The sequence below is a fragment of the Aspergillus pseudoviridinutans genome, assembly GCF_018340605.1.
Source record: "Aspergillus pseudoviridinutans IFM 55266 DNA, scaffold_5, whole genome shotgun sequence".
Classification (NCBI taxonomy): Eukaryota; Fungi; Ascomycota; class Eurotiomycetes; order Eurotiales; family Aspergillaceae; genus Aspergillus; species Aspergillus pseudoviridinutans.
In genome coordinates this window covers 1,259,062-1,283,830 of record NW_025091285.1, presented here as the reverse complement: position 1 = coordinate 1,283,830, position 24,769 = coordinate 1,259,062, and the positions used below count along the sequence as shown (strand labels likewise).

Sequence of the window (24,769 nt, the reverse complement as noted above, 5' to 3'; positions counted from 1 at the left end):
CATCCATTACATCCGAGATACGTTTGGGAAGAAATATAGACAAACATTTCAGTTCGTGAGATTGGTATCTGCTACAAGTAACCTCTGCTAGGTATACATTCGCTCTGAAGATATGCAAGTGAATCACAGTAGACCATAAATGAACCATGTGCGCCATCCCTTTCCCAGTTGACAAGATGGTAAAAAAAAAAGATGAAGAAAAGTGGCGATAAATGACCAAAGTTATCCGCAATAAGAAAGTACACCCATGGGAGGCGCTACCTCATGGCTCCTTGCATCAACTGCTGACGCAAAAGCATGATTTGATTCCGCTCCATTGGTGGCAAAGCATCAATGGCTGACTGAGGCATACTGAGTACTTGCTGTAGAAGTTCTTCTTGCGATGGAACCTGTTGCTGGGGTGCCGCTTGTGTCGCAGGTTGAGGGGCAAAAGGTGTGCTGGCCATTGGTGGCGTGGAGATCTGACCAGGTACGGCTGAGAAGGGCTGAAAAGCCTGTGCCGCAGGAGGAGCCGAAGGAGCGGCCGCAGCAGTGGGTTGCGCCGCTTGCTCCACCACTGCTCCCAAAGTGCTGTAGTCGACGAGATTCATGAGCAACAGTGCCTGGAAAATGGCATACGCCAGCTGCGGGGCCTGTCTCAGGAGCTCCGTCGCGCGGGCCGGATCAGTCATTGCCAAAGACTTCATTTGTGAAAGAACGTCGAGGAGCTGGTTCGGGGGTAAGGACGAAAGTGTCTGAGAGATAGCGTTTGGACAATCCAAGTGAGGCGGCACCTCGACGCCGGGGGGAAGAGGAGGGAGAGGCGCAGATGGCTGCTGTCCGGGTTGAACATCTTGACTGGGCAACTGAGATGTCTGAGAGTAGTCAGGAGGCACCGAATCCTTCTCATTGTTGTGAGGCCAGTCCACGCGGATCTTCCTGCCCATGATCTCGTAGTCGTTCAAGTTCCGGACCGCAGAGGCGGCGGCGTCTGCATCGGCGAAGTCTGCGAAGCCGTAACCCTTTGGTTTCCCCGTCTCCGGGTTCATCATAAGACGAAATTTGGTGACTGTGCCGGCGGAGCTGAGGATGTCTTTGACCTGTTCCTCCGTAAGGTCTTAAATGGACTCGTTAGCGAGACCGGACAGGAGTGCAAGGGACGAAGGCGCACAGAGTTGAACATACTGTAAGGGATATTTCCCAGGAAGACACTCTTCCCGGTCCTCTCTGGAGCCATCTTGTTGCGTTTATCGCTTTCGAACGAGCTCTATTTCTGAAGGCAAGCTGTGGAGCTAAGCGCGTGACGTGAGTTTCAAAGACAAGTGCTAGGATTTGGAGGGCCGGGCGAGTAATGGTAGAAGGCAAATGTAAATTAAATTACAGATATATCGCAGGGTGTTCTAGAATAGTAACAATTTCAACAGATCCAAAACTCAAGATCTGTGTTGATGAATGAAGTATTGCAACAATGAAAAGCTGTGAGCAGGACCAAACGCTTGTCTTGTTTGAGCTGTCTGTCTCCAGGCGGTGGCCGAACTTTTGATCGAACCTCAAAGTGCCGGGTTCATCCACACCTCACTTCTCCGACGTCAGCTTCACATCTTTTCAACCACAATCATGGCTCGGAATCCTAAGGAACAGTGGGAGCGGCTCCAGGTAATTCTGCAGAACCGTGCAGGTAAAGGAGGGTTTGGTTTTGGAGGTGGATTTCCTGGAGGAGGTCGCGGCGGCTTCGGAGTAACTGGAGCTCTCATCGTGCTCGGTCTCGGTGGATATGCTTTGTCGAACTCGCTCTTCAACGGTGAGGATGGCTTTCTTTGTTATGGATAATGCGAAGTACAGAAGTGCTGACTTTTCATTCGGCCAACAGTTGATGGTGGTCACCGTGCCATCAAGTACTCGAGAATAGGCGGAGTCAAGAAAGAAATCTACAACGAAGGTACCGATGCCATTATCTGAGGCCATTCATACGGCAAAATCATCTTACAAACACTTTTTCCTACTTTAGGAACACATTTCCGAATCCCATGGGTTGAAACACCCGTCATCTACGACGTGCGCGCGAAGCCACGAAACATCGCTTCCCTCACGGGTACCAAGGACTTGCAGATGGTGAACATCACCTGTCGTGTGCTATCAAGGCCTCGAGTAGATGCCCTTCCTCAGATCTACCGTACCCTCGGCACAGACTTTGATGAGCGTGTCCTTCCGTCTATCGTTAATGAGGTCCTCAAGAGCGTGGTTGCGCAATTCAACGCGAGCCAGCTGATTACACAGCGTGAGAACGTCGCGAGACTCGTTCGGGACAACCTTGCTCGCCGTGCTGCGCGCTTTAACATCGCTCTAGACGATGTCTCTCTTACTGTACGAACCCTTTTGACTCGTCTACCCCCAATCAATGCTTATATAACTGATCTGTTTCATTTTGGCTTTCTAGCACTTGACCTTCTCCCCCGAGTTCACCGCCGCCGTCGAAGCCAAGCAAGTCGCTCAGCAGGAGGCCCAGCGCGCTGCGTTCCTCGTCGACAAGGCCCGCCAGGAGAAGCAAGCCTTCATTGTCCGTGCCCAGGGTGAGGCCCGCTCTGCTGAGCTTATCGGTGACGCAATCAAGAAGAGCAAGAGCTACATCGAGCTCCGTAAGATCGAAAACGCGAGACAGATTGCCCAGATTCTGCAAGAGAGCGGCGGAAAGAACAAGCTGTATCTTGACACCCAGGGTCTGGGTCTCAATGTCAACGCAGCACGTGCGGACGAATCGAAGTAAATGCATATGCTTGGGGACTCTCGGATCAGAATTACTGGCGCTATTACAATCGCTCGGACCGCGATCTAGGACGTGGAACATGTTATCTGTATAAATAAGTTGATCTTCAGGATTTCAGTGCAACCTGGCGAATTTTTTCTCTTCTCTACAACTGTTGCATCTTCTACGATCGATTGCCCCGAAAACCTAGAATCCTCGTAGAACCTATCCGCTGTTGACAGTAATGTATATTTCTATAATTCTATCATCAAGCACCGATAGCATCAACTCAGATCAAGCGTGTCTTCACGTTAAACATCTCTTTGCCATTCGATGACGCCCTGTCCGGTCTATCAAGGAGTGGATAAGCAGTGCGGGGATGCGATAAAAGCGGTGGGCGGGACTCATTTTTTTCAATATCGGAGGCCTGCGCATATCTCTTTTCCAGCAGGAAGTGGAAATTAGCACTTGTTCCGGGTTTCAGCCTGCTGTATCCCTCAGAAACTCAAGGTACGTATCCTGATCCAATATTTCTCCCGAGTCCAGACAAATTCTTTATCAGCCTTGCCAATTTCCGTACCCTACCGCATCTATGGAGTACAATCAGACGAGCAAGACAACGCATTGAATGGGCCAACCTATTAACTCCTAGAACAGTACAGACATGGCCGACCCCCTCGCAGACCTCGACTCCAATGTCGACCTCGCGGTTCAAGAAATTCTCCTCGCCGCCTCGCAACACGACATCCCCAAACTCCGCCGTCTCATCCGCTCCAACGACAAAGACGGCAACCCGGCCAACGTGAAAGACCCCGAGACAGGCTTCTCGCCTCTCCACGCAGCGATCGCAGCTTGCGAGCCTGAAGAGCCACAAACAGGGACCAATGGTGTCAATGGAGAGACGAGCAGCGCCAGCACGGAGAAGAAGAGTCTCGTGCAGTCCGGCGCGGAGACGGTCAAGTTCCTGCTCCAGGAGGGCGCGATCTGGAATGACCTGGACCTGAACGACGAGACGCCGGGGTGTATCGCGCGGCGGCTGGGGCTGACCGAGCTGTACGAGATGATGGTGGATGCGGGTGTGCGGGCGGAGCTGCTTCTCAACCGGTTGGACGGCTACGAGCCGCTCTCGGACGAGGAGGACGAGGAAGAAATGGGACAGGACGAGGGCACCGCCAACGAACCAGCTGCGGAAGAGGATCAGGACCAGGATCAGGATCAGGCTCCGGAGTTAGTCGAGACAGCCACGGCCAGCGCCGCCGAGGCAAGCACAGCCGGACCAGGCCCGGACGTCACGAGCTCGCGCTACCTCGATTCGAACCTGACCTTCACAAACGACCGACTGCTGGACCAGGACCAGAACGGCGTGATGATGGCCTGGGAGACGGAGATCATGTCCAGATCCGCCAAGAAGCTGCTCCCCACTACAGGGCTGCGCGTAATGAACATCGGCCACGGCATGGGTATCGTTGATGGCTTCATCCAGGAACAGTCGCCCGCGGCGCACCACATCGTCGAGGCACACCCGGACGTCGTGGCGGAGATGAAGCGGAAAGGCTGGCACGAGAAGCCCGGCGTTGTGATCCATGAGGGTCGCTGGCAGGATATCCTGCCTGCGCTGGTGGCGCAGGGCGAGACCTTTGATGCGATCTACTACGACACCTTTGCCGAGTCGTATGCTGATTTCCGGGAGTTTTTCAGCGAGCAGGTTATTGGGTTGTTGGAGCAGGATGGCAAATGGGGTTTCTTCAATGGCATGGGGGCTGATAGGCAGATTAGCTACGATGTCTATCAGAAAGTGGTAGAGATGGATCTGTTTGAAGCCGGGTTCGATGTAGAGTGGGAAGAGATCAAGGTGCCCAAGCTCGAGGGAGAATGGACTGGTGTCCGCAGGCCCTACTGGGTGGTTGACAATTATCGCCTGCCCTTGTGTAAGTTTATGGATTAAGTGATATATATACCCTTGGATAATCAATAGATGGATGTGATATATTAGTTGGATATTTCAGTGTCTCCTACTGCACGGGTTTTCTTCCTTAGCAACAAGACTACATGGGCTTCCATATGCCCACCTCTGGAGGGTTTTTTATATTGTAAGCTGCGTATTGGCGCCACAGTCATCGCCAGCTTATATATTACACAGGTGTACTATAGCCAAACGATTGGTCTCGGCAAGAAGGAATGACCTTGAAGTGACTATGTACACTCTAACATCGTCTAGTTACATGTGATTGACCAAGTGTGGTCATGGCATCTTAGCATACAAGCAAAGACTTCGTGGTGATCAATGAGCATCGCTAATTCAAATAAGAGGACATTCATAAAAGCAAAGAAAGAGATGGGTTGAAGGAGAATAAGAGCCGAAGAAGACTCCGCAGTATTTTGCTTGCGGGCAGGAAATAATAGGAGAAAGAGGCATCTATAACTGAATGAGATCGACCTCKGAGAAATCTGGTGGACTGCGGCTGAAGATAGTGCGGCACTTGGCGTCCAGTGCCTGATACTCGTTACTGATCCAGATATGCTTGCTGAAACGTTGAGTTCTGTACACCTCGTCATCGCTTACTCCAAGATCGTCTCGCGGAATCCATATCACGGGACGTTTTGCCCGTAGAGCGTCATGTTGAAACGCTCGCTGAGTCAGTTGATCACGCTCATCTGGGGTGAGATCCTCCAACTCATCATGAATACCGGCAAACAATGCGGGCCCGATGTTACCCGTCGGAGGGCCTTGGGCTTCGGCGTCATGCGCGATCTTCTCACGGACTCGCTGCAAGGTCGGCACTGAACCGCCCGAATGAGTTCCAAAATATTTAGATCGTGTTTTTGAGGACCGATCTGCCCACGAATGATGGCGGCTGTTGTGGGGAGTGCCGGTTTGAGTCGATGCTCGCCTCCCAGAACCAGCTTCGATGTTCTTCAGTTCGATCTCGTGGGCCCTCCTGTCTGCTTCGTGCTCTTGATGTTCCCGCTCTGCCAGCTGGTGCTCGATCGTGTCGGTCTGGTCTTCCTCAGGAAAGCCAAGTCGGGCGCGCTGAGCGCGGCTGAACTCCTCATCACGACGGACAGCGTCATCCTCCAGGGTAATCGGCAAGTAACGAATTAGAGGGCTAAAGGCTTCGTTCAGAAGGATCTGGTACCCGATCGTGAGAATCAAAACCACAATCATGCATATTGCTTGCCCTTCGCAGGCAACGTTGCCATCCACATCACGGACCAAAAAGAACAGCCCGATCAGGCTGAGTTCCATGACATATAAGCCGGTGAAGAGCTGGTTGATAGCTCGAGGGAATAGCAGCCCGCCAGTATCAAAGCGGAATTTGGTGACGTACAGCGTGTTATATCTGTACACGAACCAGAACAGGCCGAAGGTGATGATGTTGAATACCAAGATCAAGGGGGAGATCACACAATAGATCAGACCTGTATTTTGCGCATTAGCTACATCAGAAGCAGTCCCTGTTAGTTAAACATACCGATCGCTGCGAGAGTAGTATAGACCGGAAAGAAAGTGCCCCATTGCATCTGATTCAAGTTCGTTGTGCGTCCCCATTTCTTTCTTGCCGTGTTATCCAGTAAGGGTGCCAGAATAAACCAGCTGATCAAGCCAAAGATCTGCACTAAAGCTCCCGCACTCACTGACAGCGCCTGTAGAATCATATACGAGAAAAAGTAGTTGCTCGAGGAGGGGATGTTTTGGGCCAGTAATTCTGGCCAACTGGTGACGTTTGTGACGTTATCGATGATCGTTGAGAAACTGGAGGAGATAGCAACGACCAGGAACAACTGGACGAACAGGAAAGCAAAGAAGTAGTTCTGAACGGTAAGTTCGATGGCCATACCAGTGTGTGACCCTTGAGCTCGACAGAGGAATCGAAGAATCAGGGGCAGGAGCGCCATCAAGATGGCTAAGAAAAGTGGGGGCAAGATACCCTGGATGGCAGAGATGAGCCAGTCTGGCAGCTTGGAGAGCCAAGATAACCATTTGAAGGCGTTTTCCAGGTAAGACAATTGAGACAGCAAACCAGTAAACGCGACGGGGAAGGCCCAGCCAACCACCATGGCGCAGACGATCGTGAGAATCCCGAACGTCCTCAGATAGCGCTCCCACCATCTGATTGACATGTTGTCCCAAATCACATCGTCCGGCGAGATCTCCACGATGCGAGGGGCCATTTGTTTTGGCAGGTGATGACTGACAGCCTGACAAGCCATATGAGCAGCCACCTGGTGGTTGAACTGTATGAACGCTGAATTCATGAGGGGGAATTTCTCGGGGTGTTGCTGGTCAATTTCAATCTCCAGATTTAAGCGAGCGACTTCCTTCCGGCAATAGTCTATTGTGTCGACCTTTTTGCCAATGAGCCAGAGGGAAGGCATCCAACTGAGACCAAAGATTGGCAACCTCATTGTGTCACGATCCTTTTCCCGGATGTACTTTTTCCATAGGGGCTCTCCATAGTCTTCACTGTCAAAGTCTTCATTGTATGCCACCGGATATTCCTCACCTTCGACTTTGTCACCTTCTCTCCGGCCTTTGTGCTCCTTGCATTTTCGCTTTTCATCATCGTGCGATCTTTCCTCGGTTGAAGCTTCTCCTTCGACCGGATCCTCTGGAGCGGTGAGTGGAAACTCATCCGGTTCTGTCCTGTTGCTCGTTTTCGAATAATTGCTAGAAACTCGACTCTTCCAGAAGGGCCGTCTTGGCTTGGAGTTCGATCTGCTATGGGGAGCATCGGATGGTGCGCCATTCTCATTCATAGACGCTGCATTTTCATTCTCAATTGATGGAGTGATGCTATCGTTGCTTGGTCGCCAAGGACCTGGCAGCTCTGCGCTGTTTGTTTCGGCATCCGGTGCTCTTTGTTGGAGAGGTCCGGTAGTCCCAGCGTCTGGTACATAGCCCCTTGGCCTAGTCAGAGTGCCGTCGATGTCGCCCTCCACTCGTTTTAGAGTTCCCAAAACGGATCTGCCCAACTTGCTGACACCTTGACCGACCATCCCTACCGCTTCCACAGCTGGGTCGAAGGGCTTGCGTCTTTTAGGCTCTTCAGATTCGGGAAGATGCTTTCCATGAACATCGCGATGCAAAATCTGGTTCAATGTGTGAGCTTGGTGCGGATCACCAGCGCTGATACCGCCGCCTGCAGCTAATTGCAGCGCATTCTCATCGGTGGTTTTCTTCTGCTTCCCCTCTACCTCCTTGGCGCTCAATCCGGTCTTCTTCGCTGCGGCCTTCGCCTGCTTCAATTGGGCTTTCTTGCATTTGATGATCAAGTCCGTCTCTGCAGACTCTAGCTTCAATGCTAGCGCATCACGTTGCTTCACCTTCTCGTTCAGATCGTCAAAATTGCGATTGATCCATATATTTCGGATGCCACCCGGGAAAACATCATACAGTGACTCCAAAGCCTCCACAGACAGCCAGCTGTCTGGGATGGCTGTTACCAGCACTGTTGTTGCGGACGCTCGAAGTCGATGCTGTGGGGAAGTCAGGTAGGCTTGCCGAAGGCGAATATAACCTTTCAGCTCATCGAAGAATATGGCGCACACATAGACAACAACGATGACGGCCATAATTAGATGCGCCCAGTAGCGCTGGACGTGCTCTGGGGCCACATTACCCCAGGCCAATTGGTCAAGGCCAGTGACATTCCATGTGTCGCCTGTCCCAGTTGCATTCTTGAAGTTTCGGTCTTTTCCACCCACTTTGTTCAGGGGCAATAGGATGGGCAGCACAATGCAACCTAGCGGAACGAAGATCTTGAGAAGCATTCGCAAGTATCGCAGAAAGAAGTAGGCATCCAGGCCACATTTCTGGATGAATTCGGAACTAGAGGTGCGAAAAACAGGGCCAACCCAGCTAAATAAACCCGGCGGGGACGGTTTCGTGCGCTCTCTGTCCGGGACTAAATAAGTTCTAGGTTGACTATGGGGAAGCCCAGTGTTAGTGGTAGTACTGATACGGACATGGTCAGGGATACTCACTAGATACGAGTGAGTTTCCCTTTAAGAAGCAAGAACAGCAAGAATTCAATAGCAAAGACTATCACTGCAGTTGCGAGCGAAGCCAAAAAGGTCTGAATGTTGACACCTTGGCTCCTTTGACCGTTCCCACCAGCATGCTCCAGGGCAGACCCAAGATCGTTCGCCATCACTGCGAGCAACGGCGTTCATGCACTGTGGTCGAACTTTTCGGCGACACTCAGCAAGAATAATCTGCAGTCTTCCCTATGATGTCGTCACGATCGGAGCAACTGAGGTTGAGGGAGCATTCGCGAGAAGAGCGCACGTCGAAGTCATAAGATTAGAGGGAATAATGCACTGCTCATGGATGTAAGGGAAAAGAGCCCATCATTGCTGTACGAACTCGTTGTCAATAATCATTCAGCAGCAGACAGGGCGGATGCGAAACATCGCGCAGATAAAGAGATCAGATCCTTTTATAAAGAATAGAATACATACAGGGAGGCAACAACGAGCTAACATGCAACAAACAAGGTGTCGGCAAGTTGAAATGCGTCAAGGGCACAGACAAAATAATGACAACAGTGGCACCAAGAGCTTCCTGATTCGACCAATTTCACCGTCTAAATTAACGCTAGGCAAGAGAGCTGACAATCCGATCATTTGTGGAACTGCGCTGGGGATGGTCGATCACTACTCCGTAGGTAAGTTAGTTCATTGGACTAAATGACATCAAGCGCCTGCTAAAACCCAAAAGATGAATGCGACGGCGCTTCTTGGACAATTGGCCCACTACCGAGGGGTACTGCTGTTTCGTACTCTACAAGAGGTTTCTGAAGGATTGGCCAGTAAGTGCCCTTATTACTGAATCCTGCTTAGATACTCGTATCTATTTTTGTTAGTGATCTAGGTAGAGATCTCTTACAGAGTGTTGTTCACCTTCACACTGAGCCTAGATACCTGAGGCATTCTTGAGGATTGATTGTTCCTTCCTTTGTTGCATTTGTTGCACTTCCTAACTTGATTGGGGTCTGCAGCTTCCAAGTAAACAGGGATTCATAGTACCCCTTTCACAAGATAATATTTGATTGGCTGCCCTTATCATGTGGAGTGACGTCGTTTCCATGGGTCAGAGTGATCGATTTACAGCACAGCCACGATTCCCAAAGCAGCTCAGGTCCCCTAACCACGTGATGTGGCTCAGCATTCGCGTTGTCCCGATCAGGAAACCTCTTTACGCGTGGTCGCGTAGCAACGCGTCGGAAGGATAATCCGTCCATGAAAAGAATTCCCTTGATAGAGAATCTGGTAACAGCAATTGACCCTCTCATTAATACAAACCAGCACCTCAACCCACCAACGCTAATATTCTCCCTATACCGTCCAGTCCTTTGAACATCAACTCCTACAGAAGAAATCCCTGATATCAGGACCGAGAACATGTCTTCTGCAGCTTCTTCTCGGCGTAGGGGCCGCCCGGCCAAAGACTCGGCAACCTCTTCTCCTGCGCGCTCAACCCGTTCTCGTCAGCTCCAGACCAGCAGTCCGACTCCAAGAGCGGCAGATGAACAGTCACAGGCAACTCCTCGTGCTTCAAGGCGATTGAGAGGTGAAGCGACAGTTCCCTCGTCATCGCCTATGTTCTTCCAGTCCTCCCCTTCGAAGGCAGACAGCAGTGCGGAAACACCAGATGTTCGAATGGACGAGCCCAGTTCACCAATGAGAGCATCTTCTACTGTGGATGAAGGAGACAGAACACCTAGAGGAAATGCTCCTACCATGAGAGGTATTGCGGACAATTTTTTGGCAACGATCTACACATACTGACTGCTCTGAAGAGTCCTCCCCCATCCGGTACATGTCAAGCTCCAGTCCGACTCGAGCTCAGAATCGCCAGTCACGGCGTTCCGACATCCCCAGCAGCAGCAGTGGATTATTCGTCTCGTCCAGACCCGGCATCGATAACAACCGTGCCGTGTCCCGCCGCAGTGATCTTCACTCTGGCGGTTTCCTTTCTAGCCCAAATCGTCGCCGCAGACTTTTCGTTGATGCTAATGGTATGCCTGCGGCCGATGGCGATCCACGCTCCGATGCCACCTTCTCGAATATCCACCCAGATACCTCTGAGGCCGAGGCCTTGGGCGGTAGCTCAACCCGTGTGATTTGGGGTACCAACATATCCATCCAGGATTCTATGTCCGCATTCAAGAACTTTCTCTACAACTTCCAAACAAAATACCGTCTGTGGGCAGAGGGCGCAACCGAGGATGAGACTCGTATAATGGGTGAGTCCGCGGAGGAACGGGAATACATCAGCATGTTGAGCACTATGCGGCAACTTGGAGTGACCAGCTTGAACTTGGATGCGAAGAACCTGAAGGCGTACCCGTCAACACTCAAGCTATGGCATCAGTTGCATGCCTATCCTCAGGAGATCATTCCATTGATGGATCAGACAGTGAAGGATGTGATGGTGGAGCTTGCGATCAAGGAGATGGAGCGCCTGCGGGCTCAGAATCAACGAAACCAGAATCATAACAGAGGCTTGAGCTCTGGTCCTGCTGTTCCCAGCTCTGATGCACTGAGTGAGACGGGCCGAATGCCGCAGAACGAGATCCCCGATCTTGTCGGTGAAGTGGAAACCAAAGCATTCAAAGTTCTGCCTTTTGGTCTCGATTCGACTGTGAACATGAGAGACCTCGATCCTGCAGGTATGAATTGCGATCCTTTTTCGGTTTGGCATCTTGTCTAATTTTCCTTCAGACATGGATAAACTGGTAAGCATCAAGGGCTTGGTCATTCGGACGACACCCATCATTCCGGATATGAAAGAAGGTACGATAGTTCTCCTTGATGTCCTTCTAGATTAGATTATCGTAACTGACTGATCTTTCCAGCTTTCTTCCGTTGCCAAGTCTGCAACCACGGTGTCCAGGTCGACATTGATCGTGGAAAGATTGCGGAACCCACCGAGTGCCCACGTCCCGTGTGTAAGGAGCGGAACTCGATGCAACTCATCCATAACCGCTGCGTATTTGCGGACAAACAGGTCATCAAGTTGCAGGAAACACCTGACAGCATTCCCGATGGACAGACTCCTCACTCGGTTTCGCTTTGCGTGTATGATGAGCTGGTGGATGTCTGCAAGGCTGGTGATCGGGTCGAAGTGACTGGTATTTTCCGATGCAACCCTGTACGCATCAATCCTCGCCAGCGTACGCAGAAGTCTCTGTTCAAAACGTACGTAGATGTTCTTCATGTTCAGAAGATCGATCGCAAGAAGTTGGGTATCGACGTTTCGACCATCGAGCAGGAGCTCTCGGAACAGGCTGCTGGGGATGCAGAACAGACACGCAGGCTCACTGCGGAGGAGGAAGAGAAGATTAAGCGAACTGCCACCAGACCTGATCTGTACGAGCTTCTCGCTCGGTCTTTGGCCCCCAGCATCTATGAGATGGACGACGTGAAGAAGGGAATCCTGCTGCAGTTGTTTGGAGGCACCAACAAGACCTTCCAGAAGGGTGGTAACCCGCGATACCGTGGTGATATCAATGTACTTCTCTGTGGTGACCCATCCACATCCAAGTCCCAGCTTCTTCGTTACGTCCACAAGATTGCCCCTCGCGGTGTGTACACCAGCGGCAAGGGCTCTTCAGCTGTCGGTCTTACGGCGTACGTCACCCGCGATCCTGAAACCCGCCAGATGGTCCTCGAATCGGGTGCCTTGGTTCTCTCAGACGGCGGTATCTGTTGCATTGACGAGTTCGACAAGATGAATGAATCCACTCGGTCCGTCCTGCACGAAGTCATGGAACAACAGACAGTTTCTATCGCTAAGGCAGGCATTATTACCACTTTGAACGCTAGAACCAGCATCCTGGCTTCCGCCAATCCGATCGGTAGCAGGTACAATCCCAACTTGCCCGTTCCCCAGAATATTGACCTTCCCCCTACCTTGCTGTCCCGATTCGACTTGGTATACCTTGTGCTGGACCGAGTGGACGAGCAGGAAGATCGTCGGCTCGCCAAGCATCTTGTCAATATGTACCTGGAAGACAGGCCCGAGAATGCTGCCGAGGAAGAGATCTTGGTAAGTCCTTTCCCCGGCGACCTGACAGGTCCTCGAGCCCTAACTGACTGTTTATGTACTGCAGCCCATCGAATTCCTTACTGCTTACATCACCTACGCCAAGACCAAAGTCCATCCAGTGCTCACTCCCGCCGCCGGTAAGGCCTTGTCGGATGCCTACGTTAACATGCGTAAGCTTGGAGATGACATCCGGTCTTCTGACCGCCGCATCACTGCTACCACTCGTCAACTGGAGTCGATGATCCGACTGTCGGAAGCGCATGCCCGTATGCGGCTGTCGCCCGAGGTCACGGCGGATGATGTGGAGGAAGCCGTGCGTCTGATCCGCTCCGCCATCAAGCAGGCGGCCACCGACTCTCGGACCGGTCTGATTGACATGAGCTTGTTGACGGAGGGCACTAGTGCCAGCGAGAGACGCGGCAAGGACGCACTCAAGCGCGCCTTGCTGTCTGTGGTGGAGGATCTGTGCAGCAGCGGCGGTGCGGCTCGCTGGGCCGAGGTCTTCAAGGTCTTAAGCGAGAACAGCAGCACTGAGGTCGACGGGAGCCAGTTTGCGGATGCCGTTCGAGCGCTGGAGACTGAGGGAGTCGTGAGTGTTGTTGGCGAGGGTGCGCGAAGGAGTATCCGGCGCATTGGGGGCACTCTTCTGTAGGCCAGCTCTCTAGAAAGGAGGATGGGATGATGAGACATGATGGAATGGTCTTCTACAAATAACTTCTACTGGTATCTACTTGATTTGACTGCATGTTCTCGGGTTATCTGGCGATGGATGATGATGGTGTTGGGTGTTTGGGCTGTTACTGTGGCATAATATGGATCACTTTGCACATGAATATTGAGACTCCCACTTTGGGCCTGGTTGACACAATCAGCGTCTTTACAGTTCCAGAGTAGAAGGCATGGTGTAGTGATTGTTCTGCTGTAGACTACCTCTATATTTGATGCTGTCTAATATATTCCAAGTAGGTAGATGTACTCCGTATCGGGCCATACGCTCCGTAATGACGCCAGTCCACATGCGGTAATAAATCCTTCGGAGTGGTGCCGCACTAGCAGCGCACATGTTGCAACAGAAGAAAGTGAGAGGCCAGACTGTGAGCATCCTTCGACCCATAAATCAAGCTATACTAGTGCGCGACATTGGTGTCAGTCCACTTACTGCCCGAGCAATTAAGCGTAATTTATCCCAATGGTTCTTGAAGAAATCCGCTAAGAGACGCAGTATGGAAGCTTCCACTGCAGGGGAAAAACAATTATAAGCTGGCAGGAGGCTGAGCATGCATTCATCGAGTAAACTAACTTCAATAAATTTTAATTCCCAAGGTTCGTGGTTACAATACGTACAGCACGATGCTAGCAGGCTTGGCATATGACGCTGGAAGTTGTCGGTGGGTGGGCTAGACTAGGGACTGAGCTTGAGCTGGTTACTGGTTAGGTCTCGGAACAGCTAAAGTCTGGACGTCAAACTAAGATACCACCGGCCCAGTTCTCTCTCGATTTATCCGCTATCTTTTTACCTTGGGTATTGTTGTAGCCCATCGATCAATCTCAACCAAGCGAAGGTCAATTTCTTCTTGTCCCTCTTCCTGCCTCGATTTCTTTTTCTGTATCTGGGAATGCCGGCCATCTCCCGCGCTGTCTGAACCGTCCATCCCCACCAACCACCATCGCGACGCTACTCAGATTCCTCTCAATTCAACCTCACTGTTACGATCCAGCTCAGTTCGAATAGCGCCATTCGTGCTACTCGCCCATCATGAAGTAAGTGACTTTCTCGTCGATCAATGCTCTCGGGCCCTCATTGACCGTCTCCGCCTTCCTCAAGGTTCGGAACACATCTCCGATCGTCCATGATCAAAGAGTACTACTGGTACTACATCGCCTACGAAGACCTGAAGAAAGCCCTCAAGACCGACTACGTCACCGAGCCGACGCCCGAAAACCCCAAACCCGAGCGCAAGCCATGGACAGAAGACCACGAAAAGCGCTTCGTGGCGCTGCTGGAGAGCGAGCTGGACAAGGTCTTTAACTTCCAGAAGCTCAAGAGCGAGGAGATTGTGCGGCGCATCCAGGCCAGCGAGAAGGAGGTGGCTGATGTTATCTCGCGACTGGATAATGCCAATAATGCGAGGAGGCAGAGCCTGCGACCTTCGCAGCCGCCGCCCTCGGATGAGGATTTCCTGCTGCTGGAGCAGGTGCTGAGTGACATCATTGCCGATGTGCACGATCTGGCCAAGTTTACACAACTGAATTATACAGGGTTTCAGAAGATTATCAAGAAGCATGATGTGCGTCTTGCAGCATTTTTTCATTTTTTTAGTTTTTGCTGCAACTTCCAAGAGGCTAATGTTTTGTGTTAGAAACAAACGGGGTGGCATCTCAAGCCTGTTTTCGCCGCCCGACTCAAAGCCAAGCCCTTCTTCAAGGACAACTACGATGCTTTCGTGGTGAAGCTGTCAAAGCTCTACGATCTGGTCCGCACGAAGGGTAACCCCGTCAAGGGAGATTCCGCGGCTGGTGGCTCACAGCAGAACTTTGTCCGCCAGACTACCAAATATTGGGTTCATCCCGACAACATCACCGAATTGAAGCTGATCATTCTGAAGGTATGCAAAGCTTTTATCCTTATGAGTATCTGCTCTCCAAACTGACTATGACAGCACCTTCCCGTCCTTGTCTTCAATCCCAACAAGGAGTTTGAAGAAAAGGATGCCGCCATCTCATCCATTTATTTTGACAACACCGACACATGGGAGCTATACGAGGGTCGTCTGAAAAAGACTGAAGGAGCAGAGGCCATTCGGCTTCGTTGGTATGGCGGGATGGAAAGCGATCAGATTTTCGTCGAGCGAAAGACGCATCGTGAAGACTGGACCGGTGAAAAGTCGGTCAAGGCGCGTTTCTCGCTCAAGGAAAAGCATGTCAACGCCTATTTGTCTGGTCGCATGACAGTCGAGAGCATTTTTGAGAAGATGCGTAAAGACGGAAAGAAGAGCGAACAGGAAATCGCCGACCTGGAACAGTTGGCGCGCGAAATCCAGTACCGGGTCATCACACGTCGGCTGGAACCTGTTACTCGGACCTTCTACCATCGCACAGCTTTCCAGCTTCCGGGTGATGCTCGAGTACGAATTTCTCTGGATACGGAGCTGACCATGACACGAGAGGATAACCTGGACGGCCGGCAGCGCTCAGGCAACAACTGGCGCCGCATGGACATAGGTGTGGATTGGCCTTTCCCGCAATTGCCGCCCGAGGATATCGAGCGATTCCCTTATGCAGTGCTGGAAGTCAAGCTGCAAACGCAAGCTGGTCAAGAGCCGCCCCAGTGGATTCGAGAGTTGACCGCCAGTCACCTGGTCGAAGCGGTCCCGAAATTCAGCAAGTTCATTCATGGAACTGCCACGTTGTTCCCCGATCGCATCCACCTTCTTCCCTTCTGGATGCCCCAGATGGACGTGGACATTAGGAAGCCCGCTACGCGTAGATTCGGTATCACCCGGCCGCCCGCCAGCACTTCTCTTTCCGCCAATGAAACGCCAGAAGACGACGATTCGGACGAGGACGAGTCGGACGAGGCGCAGGCGCGTGCCAGGGCCGCCGCACGCGATGCACAGCACTCTGTGACCGAGGCCGACCAGAATGATCTGTTCGAAGAGACAGACGGGAATGCTCTGGACATCGAGGAGCGCATCGCTGCCCAGCCGCTCCCCGGCGACGAAGATTATCCATTATACGATTCGGACGAGGAATCCATCGACTCTGACGAACTAGAAGAAGCACGAAGGATTGGAGGCGGCTACTACTACCAGAAGCTGATCGAGTACTACATTCATCGCATGGGCCAAGCACTGATCAACGGGCTCAAGGCCATTGCGCCTGGACCGCGGCCCACAAGCCTGCCCGAACCCGAACAGAGGGGCATCGCCGTCATGGGCAACAAACGCACAGTCAAGCGATTCGTCGCTCCCAAGGGTAAACGTAAGTCTTCTCGTCCAATCTCTTCCGTCACGTCAAGTCTCACGCATACAGGCATCCACGTCCCCATCCGCGTCGAACCCAAGGTCTACTTCGCCGCCGAGCGTACCTTCCTCTCCTGGCTGGAATTCTCCATCCTCCTCGGCACCATCGCTGCCACTCTGCTCAACTTCGGCAACGACTACATCACCTTCGCTTCCTCGTGGGCGTTTACCGTCCTCGCCGCCATGGCCCTCGTCTACAGTCTCGTGCTGTACATCTGGCGTGTCGACAAGATCCGCAAGCGCCGCGACGTCAAACGAGTCTACTATGAGAAATGGGGTCCCACGGTTGTCGGGATTGGCCTTGTGGCTGTGATGCTGGTGAACTTTGGTCTGAGGGTCCGTCAGACCGGCTTTGCCTCTCGGGATGGAGACCAGGGTTTCGGTCATGGACGGGGATCAGCCGGCGGAGAACTCTAGTCTGAATTCTTCGCTCTAGTGTACGATTGTTATGCTTGTACGTGAGCAGTTGGCTGGCTTTCCTTTCGTGTGTTGTAGTATTATCGTGATTCACGAACTGGACTCGACGAATGGAATGGATAAATATGTGCTTTGTGGTCGCTACCTGAAGCTAAGCTATACAGTATCTACCAGATTAAGGTACATAATGTTCCTCTAGTTATAATTCACAACCGGGACAACGGTGTCCTTCAGACTGACCGCGTGGGGGTTACTCTTCTCTACGCCGGAGTACTTGTTAATCCAGCCGAAGACCTGCTGGTGCCACACGAGGCTGTTCTCGGGTTTGACGACCCTGCACAACATCGTTAGTCAACTCCAAATGACATGTATATAGACAAGCGAGAGACTCACCAGTGATCCTCATCCGGGAAGTTCAAGAAACGACTCGGCACGCCGCGCTCCTGCAGCACGTTGAAGAGCGATAGCCCCTCCGCGACGGGGAGCCGGTAGTCCTTGTCGCTGTGGATGACGAGCATGGGGGTATCGAACTGGAGGATGCGCTCCGGGGCGGACGGGTCCCAGCGGCGGTAGTTGTCGCGGGCGCCCCAGAAGGTTCCGTTGAACTTTGTAGACAGTTAGCGAGCTTGTTATGAAACATCATGTGAGGGGCTGCCGCTGCTTACCTCGTGCTGCATGAACCACAGCTCATCAGTCGAGACCTTGGCGTCCGCGACGAATGTCCCGTCGTGGCTGACCAGGGCCTTGAATTTCCGGCCCAGAGGGCTACCCTGGATCCAGTTGATCATGAAACCGCCGTAGCTGGCGCCTGCGGCGACGCCATGGTCGGTGTCGACGTAGTCGAGGTTCTTGTGGATGTATTCCCAGCATTTGACGAGGTCGTCGTAGGGGGCGCCGCCTTTTTTTTTTTTTGTTAGACTTGCTTGTCCAAAGGGGGGTTAGATAAAGGGGGCTGCTCACCCCAGTTGTTCTGGATGGCGTCCGTGAGGGCTTGGCCGAATCCAGTACTGCCTGTCGGGTTGGGTGCAACCACGACATAGCCCTGGTCGGCCCAGGTCTTGGGGTTCCATCTCGTGCTCCAGCCATCGGCCCAGTTGCCTTGGGGTCCGCCGTGGATGTAGAAGACCAGAGGGTACTTCTTTGACTTGTCGAAGTTCTCGGGGTAGACGATCCAGGCGTGAATCTGTGTTTCTGTAAGTCACGAGGATCAAATGTCAGTAGGACGGGAACGTACATCGGTGAAGTTGCCCTTGTAGTAGAACTCGCTGATGTCGGAAGGACCGAGTCCCTTGAGCTCGGGATCAATCTTATTGGCAGAGGCAATGGTCTTGATCACCCCCTTCTCCGGGTTAGCAGTGTAGACGTTCCAGTTCGTCCAGATGGCGCTGCCAGTTACGAGCAGACTGGAGTCGGGCAGGAAGTAGTACGAGGACACCGAACCACCGTCGGTAAAGTTCTTGGGCTTGTAGTCATCCTTTGCGTTGACGGGGAGAGAGAAGAGTCTCGTGCGACCCTTGTCTTCACTTCCGACGATCAGTGTCTTGCCGTCGGCGGTCCACTTGACGCTCTCGGGGGAACGATCCCAGTCTCCGGCGACACTGGGAATGGTCTTCTTCGAGTCGAGAGAGTAGACGTACAGGACTCGACGGTCGGATTCGTACGACTCGTCTCTCATCTGGAAGTAGGCGATTTTGTCGCTGTTGGGGGAGAACACGGGGTTGCTTGAATCACCCTTGATGCACTTAGGGGTGCCGGGGCTGTCGGGGCCATTGATGGGATGGGCTTTTTCCGAGGCATCATGGGGGACAAGGTAAATGTAGGATGTGGTGAAATTGGCCTTGGGAAGCTCAGGAGCCTTGCTCTTGAAAGCGACCCATTTGCCATCGGGGGAGAGGTCATAGTCGGACGCTCCACCGAACGGCGGGTAGGGGCTCTCGGCATTCTTGACGGGAGAAACCAGGTTCTTGAGTTCTCCGTCCAAGCTGTAGCCCTTCTTTCCATCGCCCTTCTTCAGAGTGCCGGAGAAGACTGCGTTGAAGGTGGTGCTGAGGTAGTAATCCCAGTGGCGCACATAGATGCTATCGTAGATGCGAGCAGAGCTCAGAGGAGCGGCAGCCAGCTCTTCGTTGTACGCGGTTCCATTCGGATACGATTGGCCGTTCGCTACGAAATGAATGTCGCCAGACTTGGTCTTGGTGGTCTTCAAACCTGAGAACGAAGCCGGCAGAGAGGCTGCCTTGTATCTACAAGATGTCAGTTAGCTAGCCTTCAAAACGAGATGACAGGAAGGCGTATATACCCGTTGGCAAAGCTCGAGGCCTGAGTCACCCACAGCTCAACACCGCCGGGGATGTCTGCATTGGTGCCATTGATGTAGAGAATCGAGTCGTCGGAGCCCAACCAGACAATCTCGGACACACTGCTGTCATTGGTGAGGACCTTGGTTTGACCAGTGTTCAGGTCCAGCAGACTCCACCACGAGGTCCGTTTGTGTGTTTTAAAGGAGTATTGCGACGTCGAAAAGACCGCAACTTTCTGTGAGCCTGTCAGCTAATATCCTTATACGACCAGCAATTGTAGCCTCGGACTTACACCAGATGGGTCAGGAATAGCTTCAGACCTCCGTGGAGCAGTGATTAACTGCCTGTGAATCAATGGTTCATTAGAATCGCTGCTCGAAGCCGTAGCCTTCTCAAGTGTCAACAATCCCACTCACTCAGGCGTAAGAGCCAGTGCGGTCGATGCCGCAGCGGCAATAGAGAGCCAGCGAAAAGCTCCCATGATGGACTCGGTTCTCAATCAACAAAGAAACCTTTTCTTGAGAGATGGATCACAATCCGAGCTGGGGTGCTGACGAGGAGCAATTTATGTATTCCCTTACTTGCCCCGGCCACCTCCGCACTTTGCCCTGCATCGAAAATCATAATAATAATAATAAGCTGTAATCATAATCAGTCATCGACAAATTAATGACCATTAATTTCCCCCAGCATTGACCATGAGGCATCCACGTTCCTTGGGCCATGATCCCTGAGGACCTGCCTGATAAGGGTAGAGGCTACTATCACCACTAAACTGCTCTCAGCAATGATAAACACGTCACATCCATGGATGCTCGTATGGAGCCCATTCGGCACGCTAGGAATGGGCCTCGGACAGCTTAGCCTGCTTCTCGAGGGCGGAAAGCGCAGGAACTCAGGGCGTTCTTGGACGGTGTCTCGGTCCCCACAGTCTTGGGTTACAATGCCAAGCATCGTCGAAGCATTTGGACGCGAGATGGCGCCATTCGTTCACAAAGAATCCTGATATTGTCCGTCAATCTGCAGGATGTCAGCAATTAGGTAGGCTGGGCTTCTGTCAGCGTTGCCGATGATAGCCATGCTATTATGATGTTGGAGCAATATCGTCACTAATCGCCAATGAATAACCAGCCGAGTTCCCGTGTTATTGACGGGAAGACCAATCGAGCGAGCATGAGTGTGTGTTCCTTGGCTCTTTGTTCCTGCGAGCTATGACATTGATTGGACCAGTACACTAATGGCCTAAGAGGATGCCGATGGTCTTGGTTCCCCAAGGTGGATATCGAGATAATTGGCCTACTGATGATGGTTGGTTCATAGAGTCGATGGGGACAGAGTCATAACAGAGAAGGAAGAATCTCCGACGGGAGCCCACTCGCCAAGACATTTAGATGATGACCAGCCACGCTCGGCCTCGTTTTTGCCAGTATCTAACTATCTACCACTGATAACACCGGCCTGTGAGTCTGCCGCTCATTGGCTACATCGCGTGGAGTGAGACAGTGAGAAAATAGCTATACATCGCTGCTGTAGCTCAGCGAATTGCGAAATAATTTATAGCATTATGCAATAGAGCCACTAATGGCTACTTCGATTCAGACCATGCCAACACGTACCGACTATCCTACAGAGAGATAGACAGGCGCCGTTCAATACTCAAAGTCATCATCCACGCCTCCTTTGCCTGTGTTTTCTTTCAGGACGGCCTCTTGCTTCCGATACATCTCCGCCACTGCCCTCGTAGTCGTGGCCTGCTCGGGCTTCTTGTCATCGCGTGATTTGATGAACCGCGGAAAGCGAAGAGAAACGCCCTTACCACCGCCCGTGGTTCCCACGAACTCATCGGCGGCAGCCTTATACCGAGGGCTCAGTGTCAGATCCGCCGTCTTCACCTCCCAGACCAACCGTGGTTCAAACCACACGTCGGGTTGATCCTTGGGAACATTGGAATGCGAGTAGAACGGTTTGGGCCGGTCTATCGTTAGAGGCGAGAGTTCTTTATAGAGCTCTTCCAGAAGCGCTTCTGAGAACCCTGTGCCAATGTTGCAAATCGTCTCGTAAGTCTGTGTGCTTGTATTGTACGCAGCCAGCAGGAAAGCTCCGTAGACAGACGTCCGCTTGCCCCGACCATGGTAAGCACCAAGTACAACAAGGTCAAGGGAGTCTCCAACGCCTGCAAGGTAATCCTTCTTGACCTGATAGATGTCAGCTGGGTCACAATCTGGATAGACGTAGGGATAACGAGGCATACCTTTAGCCAATTCCGACTTCGTTTGCTGGGCTCGTAGCCACTCTCTTCCGTATCCAACATCTTCACCATCAGCCCTTCACATGACGCCTTCACACTCTCGTCCAGCAGATTCTGAATCTCTTCCAGATCATTCGTATCGCCATGCTGAGCGAATTGGAATTCGCCCTCGACAACCTCAAATGACTTGTGCAGAAGCTCGCGACGTTCGCGTAGCGTCTTCTTAACAGTAGCCTAACCACAAGTCAGTCTTGAAGATTTAGTACGAGTAGATTAGCGGAAACTCACTTCGCCATTCAAAAACAAAAGATCAAATGCAAAAATGCAAACTTTGACCTTGACATCCTCTGCTTTGACATCCTTCCGCTTACGAGTCATAAGCTGTTGGAATGGTAGAACCTTCTTGTTCACCGTGTCCCAAGCCACCGTCTCGCAGTCCAAGACAAAGCTCTTCACTCCGTCCTTGACCCAAGTTTCGAGTTTGGCCAGCACATCAGGATACTTCTTCGACAAGTCTTCCGAGTTTCGTGAGAAAATCGCACTAAGGCCCTTGGAGTCTTTTTGCAGGGTAGCTTTCGCCCCAGGGTAGTGGTGAACCACATCGGGTGCAACGTAATGGATCTGAGCTCGCTCGCCATCATACTTGTACTCGCAGGTGAAGTCCTTCCCTTCGAATCGGTTGAGCACCTCGGTGATAGACTTTGTAGGTTTGGCAAGCATGGGCTTGATGGGAATTCCCGGTTGTAGCTTGCAGACCTTGGGTAAGTTGAACAGGCCATGCTCGAGCATTGCAGGGATGATGACTTCGTAAGCGGGTAGCTCACTGTATACCGTCTTTAGGACAGCCTCGCCCTGCGCCATCTTCTCAGGAGAAGGTGTCTTTTCGCCTCTGACAGCAGCCTCATGGGCCACCACCGCTTGAGCAAGGGCCACGAGGACGGTCTTTTCTGCCAAGCCAAGTCTCAACTTGCCCTCCAGGAATCGGAMGATGAACTTGGCTTCGCTGGCGCCTCCTTTGTCCTTTGTAATGTCCACGCCCTTGCCACCTTTGCCTGCCGTTGCCGCATCGGCCGCGGAAAGAAGCTTCTTGATCGCCGAGATCTTCTTATCTTGAGATCCCTGTCCCTGGATTTTGGCAATAGCGATCAGACCTTCATGCACCCCTCTGACGGTCAAGGGCTTAGGTTTGAACATGGTGGGCTGGTTTGATCGACTCTTGGCAGCTACCAAGCCCAAATCGCCAATCTCATGTTGATCTGCTTTGATCACAGCCAGACTACGCCCTGTACTTTCCCCGATTGCCTTCATGATGAACGATTCGCCAATACCCAACTCTATTCCGGCATAGTCTGCGGCTAACTTGTTGATCATCAGTTGAACCGTGGGAAGAAGGTCTTGCGGTGTCAAACGGAGGACTTGGCGGAGGAAGAGAGAGCAATGGGCCAGAATGATCAGTCGCTTCGTGGTCATCTCGATGAGAGAAAAGGTGGTGCAGAGAGCTGCGTAGGGAACCGGTTCACCAGGCTTCCAGTCAGGATACGGTTCCGTGCCGGTCGCTTTCAATGTGGCCTGCACCTTTTCCATCGTCTTCTTCATCACTTCGGGCTTTTCGTCTTCTTCGTCCTCTTCGCTAGCGGTCTCGACCTCTTCTTCTTCTTCCGAAGGCTCCATTTCTTTCTCTGGTGTTTCCTCGCCGGATGCCTTGTTCACGATGGCAGGTGGCGAGCTTTCCTTGGCCTCGGCCTTGCGAGCTTTAGAGCTCTTTGGTGACGGCGACTTTTTTCGTCTGGCGGGAGCCGCTTCGGCCCCTCGTGAGCTCTTCCGACGTCTTTTCTGTACTGGTTGAACATCCGAGTCACTTTCCTCATCGCTGCTCTTTTCTCGTTTGAGAGACTTGGAGCCTGGAGAACCGTTCGTATGGGGTACCTCTGTCTCCGGCAAATGCTCCATTTTTACATCTTCGCCATTTGTCGGCTCTGGCTTCGCTTCAGTGATAGTTGACGGTTCCTCAGTTTTCGCTTGTTCGTCGACAACATCGCTCTTCTTATCCTTCTTGTTCGAGAATGACAGAGTCGTTTGTTTCTTAGGTGCGGTCTTCGACCCCTCTGCATTGGAGCCGAAGAATCGCCTATGTGGTGCAGACCATATTCGTCAGCACAGTCAAGTTGTGTAAGAATTCGCCATGCGGAGTGATAGGTCCATCTAAACAACGCACCCGAGGGTCAATTGAGAGTCTCGAACATACCCCAACGTAGCTTGTTTCCTACCCTTAGAATCTGCCATTGCAGAGCGCGTAGTAATAGCCAAAGAGCGATAAGTGGTGGAAATGAGCGGAGAAGTGGCTCCAGACAAGAACACGGGTCTGCTGTAACCAGTGAAGCTCCGCAGTGAAGTGCGATATGGATTTCTACCTTTTGCAGTAAAGGCGACAGGTCCGCGGCAATAATGCGATAGAGGCGCAATTGATGCGGAGATGCGGAGACTGGTCATAGGTGTCACAGCGACACTTTCAAAGACTTGCGCAATTCGACATCAGTTAATTTTCAAAAGCAGGATATCATACAGTCAAGGAGCTTAAAGGCTATTAAATAGACCCCAGTATGCCTTGAGCTCTTGATTGTACAATTAAGGCAGCAACCTCTGCCAGCAGCAGGCAGCCTTTCGCGGGAACGCGACGTGTAGTGACGCGAGACAGGCAGAGATCACGTGCTCTATCATGATACCTCAGTGATGCTACACCAGGAACCCTACATCGCAATTAGAAGGTTTCAAATGGTCAAAAATTGATTACAGATGACTATAATTATCGCACCAAGTAAGATTACTCGAGGGCGCAGATGTTCTGCTATATGCGTCTTTTAATTGACTCGATGCATCATCTGTATCGTGCTACAAGGCAAACATTGCAAACTGTATCGTACACACCGCCTGTGAATGGGCGGCAGAAAATGCGGGCAGCAGGCGGAGAAGCAAAGAAACAAGAGGTACGAGAAGCATACACTCATT

At 52.0% G+C, this 24,769-nt stretch overlaps 8 protein-coding genes across 8 annotated transcripts; 4 read left to right on the top strand and 4 right to left on the bottom strand.

Moving 5' to 3' along the window:
- Nucleotides 1–257: 257 nt before the first annotated feature.
- Nucleotides 258–1,216, bottom strand: Asppvi_007507 (putative polyadenylation factor subunit CstF64; the record flags this gene model as incomplete). Its single annotated transcript, XM_043303394.1, has 2 exons — nt 258–1,096; nt 1,165–1,216. 2 exons carry the CDS (start codon nt 1,214–1,216, stop codon nt 258–260), a joined length of 891 nt encoding a protein of 296 aa, XP_043159329.1.
- Nucleotides 1,217–1,596: 380 nt separating this feature from the next.
- Nucleotides 1,597–2,743, top strand: Asppvi_007506 (prohibitin subunit PHB2; the record flags this gene model as incomplete). The annotated part of the gene is made up of 4 exons (XM_043303393.1): nt 1,597–1,780; nt 1,850–1,918; nt 1,988–2,343; nt 2,417–2,743. The coding sequence occupies 4 exons, from the start codon at nt 1,597–1,599 to the stop codon at nt 2,741–2,743; spliced, it is 936 nt and encodes a 311-aa protein (XP_043159328.1).
- A 643-nt stretch (nt 2,744–3,386) lies between these two features.
- rmt2 (protein-arginine N5-methyltransferase) lies at nt 3,387–4,667 on the top strand (the record flags this gene model as incomplete). The annotated part of the gene is made up of 1 exon (XM_043303392.1): nt 3,387–4,667. One exon carries the CDS (start codon nt 3,387–3,389, stop codon nt 4,665–4,667), a length of 1,281 nt encoding a protein of 426 aa, XP_043159327.1.
- A 471-nt stretch (nt 4,668–5,138) lies between these two features.
- Nucleotides 5,139–8,874, bottom strand: Asppvi_007504 (putative DUF221 domain protein; the record flags this gene model as incomplete). Its single annotated transcript, XM_043303391.1, has 3 exons — nt 5,139–6,142; nt 6,196–8,648; nt 8,708–8,874. 3 exons carry the CDS (start codon nt 8,872–8,874, stop codon nt 5,139–5,141), a joined length of 3,624 nt encoding a protein of 1,207 aa, XP_043159326.1.
- Nucleotides 8,875–10,126: 1,252 nt separating this feature from the next.
- On the top strand, nt 10,127–13,428 carry Asppvi_007503 (MCM DNA helicase complex subunit MCM4; the record flags this gene model as incomplete). The annotated part of the gene is made up of 5 exons (XM_043303390.1): nt 10,127–10,472; nt 10,525–11,397; nt 11,450–11,521; nt 11,584–12,776; nt 12,841–13,428. The coding sequence occupies 5 exons, from the start codon at nt 10,127–10,129 to the stop codon at nt 13,426–13,428; spliced, it is 3,072 nt and encodes a 1,023-aa protein (XP_043159325.1).
- Nucleotides 13,429–14,532: 1,104 nt separating this feature from the next.
- On the top strand, nt 14,533–17,215 carry vtc4 (putative vacuolar transporter chaperone (Vtc4); the record flags this gene model as incomplete). The annotated part of the gene is made up of 5 exons (XM_043303389.1): nt 14,533–14,537; nt 14,602–15,064; nt 15,137–15,382; nt 15,437–16,757; nt 16,809–17,215. The coding sequence occupies 5 exons, from the start codon at nt 14,533–14,535 to the stop codon at nt 17,213–17,215; spliced, it is 2,442 nt and encodes an 813-aa protein (XP_043159324.1).
- Nucleotides 17,216–17,410: 195 nt separating this feature from the next.
- Nucleotides 17,411–19,996, bottom strand: dppV (dipeptidyl peptidase DppV; the record flags this gene model as incomplete). Its single annotated transcript, XM_043303388.1, has 8 exons — nt 17,411–17,549; nt 17,609–17,820; nt 17,881–18,113; nt 18,176–18,398; nt 18,450–19,458; nt 19,515–19,750; nt 19,808–19,859; nt 19,932–19,996. 8 exons carry the CDS (start codon nt 19,994–19,996, stop codon nt 17,411–17,413), a joined length of 2,169 nt encoding a protein of 722 aa, XP_043159323.1.
- A 1,168-nt stretch (nt 19,997–21,164) lies between these two features.
- On the bottom strand, nt 21,165–24,046 carry Asppvi_007500 (DNA ligase (ATP) CDC9; the record flags this gene model as incomplete). Its single annotated transcript, XM_043303387.1, has 4 exons — nt 21,165–21,710; nt 21,767–21,997; nt 22,052–23,891; nt 24,009–24,046. The coding sequence occupies 4 exons, from the start codon at nt 24,044–24,046 to the stop codon at nt 21,165–21,167; spliced, it is 2,655 nt and encodes an 884-aa protein (XP_043159322.1).
- Nucleotides 24,047–24,769: the final 723 nt, after the last annotated feature.